General features: G+C 35.6%; 1 protein-coding gene across 2 annotated transcripts; it reads right to left on the bottom strand.

Annotated features, from left to right (window-relative positions):
• Positions 1 to 1,074: 1,074 nt before the first annotated feature.
• Positions 1,075 to 4,398, bottom strand: LOC132276597 (subtilisin-like protease SBT1.1). Of its 2 annotated transcripts, none has more exons than XM_059778089.1 (3): positions 4,320 to 4,398; positions 2,902 to 3,664; positions 1,075 to 2,753 (listed from the first exon to the last, which is right to left on the bottom strand). In XM_059778089.1, the coding sequence occupies exons 2-3, from the start codon at positions 3,657 to 3,659 to the stop codon at positions 1,202 to 1,204; spliced, it is 2,310 nt and encodes a 769-aa protein (XP_059634072.1). In that variant the 5' UTR covers positions 3,660 to 3,664; positions 4,320 to 4,398; the 3' UTR covers positions 1,075 to 1,201. The 2 variants fall into 2 exon arrangements, with proteins under 2 accessions (XP_059634072.1, XP_059634073.1); XM_059778090.1 differs by lacking the exon at positions 4,320 to 4,398 and adding an exon at positions 4,222 to 4,286.
• Positions 4,399 to 7,867: the final 3,469 nt, after the last annotated feature.

The raw sequence follows: 7,867 nt of genomic DNA, 5'->3' as shown, positions 1-7,867 counted from the left end.
CTTCTCTTATAAATTCAAGTTCATAATGTTTGTATTTGCTTATGTGCCCTATTAGCCGATAGTTAGGGGGTTTAGGTCAAATTTTTAGTCAAGCGGGTTTTGTGCAAAAATTGGATGGCAAGGAGTTTATTTATTTTTTTATAAGCAATTTGCCCTATAGTCATGTACTTAAAACATCCCAAGGAGAGGGAGTGGATGGGCAAGAGGGCTAGGATTGACATGTAAGGCATTATTACAATCTTTAGGTGCAAAATTTCAATCAACTAAAATAATAAAGAGTAAAAAATACAACTCACTAAAAGAATTAATAAACAACAATAATTATTTAGAGAAAAACATGTATTGCTCCATAATCTTTATTGGAGGTCTAGGTCTCTATTTATATACAAAAAAGTGGTGGAATTATGGTAGGACTCGCCTTACTTGTCCTTCAATTCATTCCATATACATCATTATTTGCAAATAGAGTTCTCTCCTTTTTATAATTCTTTCTATGCCAAACTTTCCTTGCATGAAGCTTTCCTTCAATTATGAATCATTTGATTAGCAGGACTGATTCCTTTTTTAAATGAATTTGGGCCGAATGCATCTTGGTCCGAATGACTTTGTTAATGGGCTGGAAGTTGAACATTAGTGACTTTGGGCTGTTGGTGCTTTTATCCGGGTTTGAACAGGGTTGGGCTTTTGTAACCCATCAAGAGATTAAAAATAAAACTTCTATTGTAGCTACGTGGATGACTTTTATTGGAGGAGGATTTTTCCCTCCACGCACTGTGAACTAGGTTTAAATCTAAGGCCTAGATTGCACATTGACTTGTATAACCTGTCAATTTTCATACCACTTGGAATCTTAATGTTCTAAAGTAAAACTGCACGATATATATTCTTCTTGATAACTTTATATGACACTAATATTATTCTTTGGATGTTGAAATACACCTTAATTTTCGGACAATGATGTTTGCACAAATGAACGTTAGGCCATTAGCCCCACTCCCATTCTGCATCACACCAGTCACTCTTTTCATAACCAAATCATCTGTCTTTCTTGTGTTCTATTTCAGTATTCATATCTTCTTTATTAAAACCCCATCTTTTATAACCGAATAGAACTGAAAGCTTGAAATCTCTGTATACGGAGAGATTTCTTTGACTTCTTTAAATGTGCCCATGACTAACAACGTTGTAATACTTTTGATGACTATTGCCAAGTGACTGCAATTGGACTTCTAACACTATATTTCCTGGACACCCAAACAAGAGATCCAAATGAAGAAGTGGCCGAACTAGTTGATCCTGCAACAAAACTGACTATGTAGCTCAACTTGTCACCATACTTCTTGAAATTTAGAACTCTTGGCTCAACGATGACCGATACTCCATTGGGTTCAACCACTTGGACTGCATAAGTACTCACTGGGGTCCCAACATTCGTAACCGTCCTCTTGTATGTGACTGTAATGTTTTGGGTATTACCATTGACAAGCACTGCAAAAGAGGGGTAGTTCAAGTCACCAGGCTGAAGAGCTGCATCATTAGGACAAGTGAAATCCCCTCTTGACAAAAGAGACATTTGAGAAGATGTATAGTTTAGGCTACACAAATAATTCAGGTAGTCCTCAATGGTTATGTCATAAACCAATCCTGGATCAGAAGCCTTCTCAGGATCAACGTGACCTGAACCAAATGTAAAAGGGGTAGCCAATTTTGAGCCACCAGCCCCAGAATCACCTATGGGAGCCTTCTTGTTGTCAAGGGTATAAGCAGTTGTCATTAAGGCCGACTTTATTGCTGCCGGTGACCAGTCCTTGTGGACGGCCTTAAGTAATGCAGCTAAGCCGCTAACATGAGGACAGGACATTGAGGTGCCAGAGATTATATTGAACAAGAAACTTCTATTGTCACTCTTGAGCCGGGTTGGACTGACATTTGGTGGCCACGCAGCCAATATGTTCACACCTGGTGCAGTAACATCTGGTTTAATCACATCGGGCCCAACAGAACTCGGTCCCCTTGATGAAAATGCTGCCATCACAGGTGCAGGATTGCCATACACTGTGCCTTCAAACACTATGGAAGCAGTTGGTTTCTTTGCTGAGCTTACATAGCTTTTGATGGCGCTACCAGTCGAAGCACCCAAAGAAGTGGCTGGCAGAATATGTGCATCAGCAACAAGCTCTTCACCTTGATCTTCAGTGTTCACTAGTAGCATTCCAGCCCCACCTGCCATCTTCACTTGCTCACCCTTCTCGGTCCGGCTATTCATTCCTCTATCACAAACAACAATCTTCCCTTTGATGAGCTTAGCTGATAGAGAGCCATCAGTGCAGTACTCAGCTCCTTGGCCACCCGCAGTTTCACCATACACAAGTGGTAGTTGCTTAGTAGGCTTGCCTGAATAAAGTGATGCCCCTCTGAAATTATGTCCATCGCCAAGTTTAACAGTAGTTGGGAAGCTCCGGTCAAGGAAGCTCGCTGCCACGGTCATGATCCATGGTGCAAAATTGCTTACACTTGAACTAGAGGGGCCTGAATTGCCAGCTGAAGATGAGATAAAAACCCCATTTTGGATTGCACCAAATGTAGCTATAGCCATGTTATCACTATGATAAGGCCGATGCAAAGTGCTTCCTAAAGAGAGTGACAACACGTCCACGCCATCGCTTACTGCTTGGTCTATAGCAGCTAATATATCAGAGCTAGAACAGCCTAGTGCCCAGCAAACTTTGTAGGCTGCAATTCTTGCTGTATACCTGCTTGACAACACAAATAACTAAAAGTTGCAACTTTAACAACTAAATCTTTAGAGTGGAGATGGTTGGCATGATATCAAGTAAGAAAATATAAATAATTAAGTTATACTTTATCTAACGGCTTAATTTTTGACACGGTTAACAATACCTCATACCACCAGCAGAGCCTTTGGCCATGCCCGAAAAACTCGCACCAGCTACGACAGTACCAGCTGCGGTTGAAGCAGTGTGTGTTCCATGGCCTTCTGAGTCACGAGGGGATCGATAATCAACTGTTTCATTAATTCTGACGCCATTGGCCTCATACCCTTTGAAAAAAGCTCTTGCACCAATAAGCTTCTTGTTACAATTTGATGGCACAAACTTTGTCCCTTGTTCACATTTGCCTTTCCATCGGGAAGGCACCGGAGACATGCCTGAGTCACCGAAACTGACATGTTCCGGCCATATTCCAGTGTCAACGACACCGATTATGACGTCAGAGGCCAAGTTTGGAGCGTTCCAAAGTCCTTTGCCACTCTTAAGGCCAAGAAACTGAGGGGAGTGTGTGGTGTGGAGACTTAGCATTTCATCGGGAGAAGCAGAGAGAAACCCATTGATGGTTTTCAGTGATTCGAGTTGTTTGGTGGAGAGCTTTGCAGAGAAACCTGAAATGGCGGTTTCGTAGACATAGAGGAGCTGAGGAGGTGATATTTCTTCTCCTTCCTCTTCATGTTGTTGAGCTGATAAATGGGTGATGGAGTCAATGATTGTTTCATACCATCTTTTGGAATTTCCTAGAGATGTGTCTAGAGCAGTGATCTTGGTCCTGTCCATATGAATAACATATGTTTGTTTTGCCGTTGAAGCAAATGAAGTTGTAATATTCATGAAAGCCAACAACAGCAAGCATGTTCTAAAGATCATTGTTGCTGCAAAAGAAAAAGCCAAATCCAACTCAATAGTCTTTCTAAACGGTTTCAAAAAATAAATGAATTAAGTGCTTAGAGTACTTAACTTTAATGAATTGTGCTATTTAGATATAATAACTATAGTTGTGTTTGGAAGCATCGAATCAATGTTTCGAAATTGGAGAGAAAATTCAATTTGAACTAAGTTTTCTCCAATTTCAAATGTAAGGGGTTGGCTCGGGTTTATCAATTTCACTACTTGCTCAAATGAGATATTACAAGTGGGATATTGATGGAATTGAAATTGTACTATAAAATTTTGTAAACCAGTTATAAGTCTATCTCCTAACTTACACAGAATACTAATCCCAAGCTATTAAGACCTACAATTTCGATCTTTATAGTACGACTCCATAAGTGAAAATGGTCATTAGCTATAGAATATTGCAATCTTGCTACCAAAAGGACCAAGTGAGAAGAGTAAACTCAAGCTAAACACTTATTTACAAGAAAAATTAACAGTAACAAGATAGATAAGCTGAACCATCGTGGGCTTCTCAATTAAGCCCAACCTTTACCTTTCTATATATAACAAGTGAAAAATTGGGTCTTACAGCCCATCAGAGAGATATATATATATATATATATATATGGGGAGAGAGAGAGAGAGATGTACCTCTCTCTATTTAGCTAAGTCCAAGGAGAGGATGAATGTGTGAATGGGACAAGTAATGAATAAGTGGAAGGGGGGACTTATATATATAGTGCCACAATTAGAGATAAAAGAGAATATTCATACTCTCTTTTTTTTTTTTTTTGCTTTTTCCTTTTTCCTTTTTCCTTGTATAGTGGCACGCCTTATGGTTTGGATAAAGAAGAAAAGTTAAAGGCAGCATAGAGAGAGATGGGTTGCGGCCTGTGGGGTCCAGCCCAACAGCCCACTTTCGGGGAGAAATCCAACTTGGAGGGTAGAGGATTAATATCGTGTTAGAATTTGAACAAGTTATTATGGAGGATGTTAACATTATTGTCATCAATATCAGTATATATTTCTAGAACCAAGGAGGATTCTTTAGTTTGCTGGTCTAGAAATATTCATGTTTACCTTCCACGGCAACATTTGTGTGTATATACTACCGTATATAGGTATACATATAATTAATTATTAATTGTCTTAGAACTGTTCATCAACCCCTTTCAGAACTACTGTTTGTTTCTTTTTAGTCAATGGAATTTTAATGCGTACGTTGGAAAATTGGATTAAGATGAACGGTTCAATATTGTTGCGTCAATGAGAAGTGAGCCATGAATCATGAATACTTATGCATGATTAATAAAATAAAAATGTGTAGGAAGTTAGAAATTATATCTACAATACTTTTATGATACCATCACACCAATTTTTGAGTTTTAACAACTGCTACATATAAAATAAATATGAAAAAATAGATAAATAAATAGGTTTACTACTTATTGTATAAGATTTTTCATATATGGATTTTTAAGTGTGTGTCAGTCAGCATTTAAGTTACAATAGAATAATTTTACGTTTGCCTTCACATAAACAAAATAAAATCTCATAACAAAATTATTTATTTGTATTTATCAAAAGAAAAAAAAAAAAAACTCATTGGAGCAAATTAAACCTTTACATAGGTCTGACTTGTGAGAGAAGAATCAATCAATTAGTGGAAAACATCCTTTCTCCACATTCTAGCTAGCTCCCATGTGCGTATTTTTTAAAAGCTGATTTTTATTTTTTATTTTTTATTTTTTATTCTATCGCCATTAATTGGTCACCTTATCAAATTCATGTAATATATGTACGCTTTAATTTGATTCCCAAACAGTAAGCTGGTCCCGAAATCATTCCAAATATTAAAGGAAATTAACTTTCAAGTTGATGTTGCTCAGAATTCAAGTTGCAGCTTCACCGATTGAAGCTCGTATTGTGAAAGTCAAACATAAGACTAGTTTTTCACTGGAGTAATGACACAAAAATCGATCGATCAATTTTTTGTTATGACTTCGAATATTTGATATGGAATCCTAAGAGGGTGGGGCTATCATAAAACCGAAATTCAAAGGAATCTAGGCAGTGAAAGAGAAGGTGCATGAATAATTAGCCCCAGTAAATGCAAATTGTGGGCTGGGTGGGTCATAAGAGTGGGTTTGGCAAAATGATGATGATGGAAAAAAGATGGGCTTTTGAGGCATGCATCAGTTTTTGTTTCTACTTTGAGTCTTATCCATCTTTTTGTGTTTTACATGATGCCATCTTTAGCTTCCTGTACAAGGTTGTGTTGTGTGAATGCTCCTAAAAGAATATATATCAACCCCCCATTGGTTTTGGGACCAGTCTTAAAATTGGATATAGGCATTAAAATTGTATCTATAACTAGGCCAGACCGAGTTCAGGTCCTCTGCTGTACTAGTTCCTTATCGGACGGTGTTGTAGTATTTTTTTTACGCATTTAAATTATGTTTCAACACAATTATTTTATATTTTAATGCAATTTCAATGCATAAAATATATGTGCTGAAACACGATTTAAGTATATTAAAATTAAAAATAATAATATTGAAAAGAGATTTCAATATTTTAAAATTTGTTTCTAACACATTTGTTCCATTGTAGATTAAATGTGGTGAATCCAGAATGAATATGTAGGGGTGGCAATTGGGTGGGTTTAGGCGAATTTTGGGTTGATTATGAATGGGCAAGTCAGGTCAATAACTCATTATTAACCCATTTATAATGGGTCATAAAATGGTTGGGTATTAAATGGGTTAGTTAACACACTCCCAATCCAATTACCCAAATTTTTGTAAATACAAATTGTCAAAATATTTTAATTGTTGAATACCAAAAAAAAAAAAAAAAAAAAAATTGTTTTATATTAAATTTATTAATTTTTTGGTCTCACTTGTTACAATTTTTTTCCCTTTTTTAATTATTTTATTTTATTTTTTTGAAAAAAAGTCAATATACAACTTATTTTGAGAGTTATCACAGTCCAAAAATAAATAAATAAATAAAGAGAGGAAAGAAAACGGAGGAGGGAGGACAAAAAAGGAGAAGAGATAGAATGGGAGACACCAAAAAAATAAAAATAAAAGAGGTAAAAAAATTTTAAAAAATTAATTTTTTTTTTTTAATTTAAAATTTTTTGTTTTTTCCAGGAGTGAGAAACGGAGAAACATGGGGAAGAGAGAACAGGAGGAGATAGAAAAAAAGAAAAGAAAAAAGAGGAGAAGAATAGGGAGAGAGATAGAAACAGAAAATGTTAATATTAATAATATTAGAAAACCTACACTTCCAGTAATATTATTATTATTATGATTGTTGAATGATAAATTTTTTTTTTTTTTTTTACATTAATTTTATTATTTCAAGTATTACAATTTTTTTTTTGTTTTTTCCATGACAAGAAAAGAGAGAAAACAGAGGAGAAAGAAAAAAAAGGAAGAAATGATTTTGTTTGACGATGAGTGCCCACTCTTAATTTACCATTGATCCTTGAATTGAATAGGTATTTACTTTTAACCCACTCACTTAATTTTGAATATCCAAATGACTTAATTTTAGTAAGGGAATTTTGACGATCTAATAGATTTGAACTTAAATAGTCACTCCTATAAATATATTAAAAAAAAAAAAAAAAAAAAAAAATTAAGTGTGTCCAACAATTTTCCAGAACGGCAAGAACAAGTATTGGTTATAACAGAGAATCTAGACAAATGCAGGTGAGACCTGCCTAGTACAAGTGGGGTTTTTGAGTGGGTGTGCATTTAGGTAGTCTTATCATGGAACTGTATCTTTAAGTCCACTCTAAGGTTTCAAATTCAATGCTCCAAAAGTAGACAGACATTTGAGGCTAGTTGAGTATCCATGATTATACATACAAACAAAAAAATGGGGGGATATGAAATATTCTTCTCTTTTTCTTCATGGTGCAATCAGGACCATCTCAAATGATCTCAAGTGGTGTTCTGAATTCCGGAAGCTTTATTTGAATATCCTAGCCATTCATCCAATGAACCCATTTTTTTGTGAAATGTTTTACTTTGGACCTAAAAATAGTATTTCATGAGAAAAATACATGATACTCCATATAAATATGTAAATAAAGAAGAACATAGACATTTTAGAGTAGTTGTGTGTACAAATGGGTTGCAATATTGGCATGTGCAAGTAAATATATATAAATGTGGACATTATAT

This window comes from Cornus florida, unplaced genomic scaffold, assembly GCF_030987335.1.
Source record: "Cornus florida cultivar Cherokee Brave unplaced genomic scaffold, ASM3098733v1 CherokeeBrave_3.0.0_Hap2_Chr10, whole genome shotgun sequence".
Taxonomy (NCBI): domain Eukaryota; kingdom Viridiplantae; phylum Streptophyta; class Magnoliopsida; order Cornales; family Cornaceae; genus Cornus; species Cornus florida.
This window is presented reverse-complemented; position numbering and strand designations above follow the sequence as displayed.

Bases quoted from the DNA above. Each gene is read 5' to 3' on its own strand.
- LOC132276597 (XM_059778089.1), bottom strand. From the start codon at position 3,659: ATGATCTTTAGAACATGCTTGCTGTTGTTGGCTTTCATGAATATTACA. The intron at 2,754-2,901 runs GTATTGTTAACC...GTTGTCAAGCAG, and splicing joins GGCTCTGCTGGTGGTATGAG to GTATACAGCAAGAATTGCAG.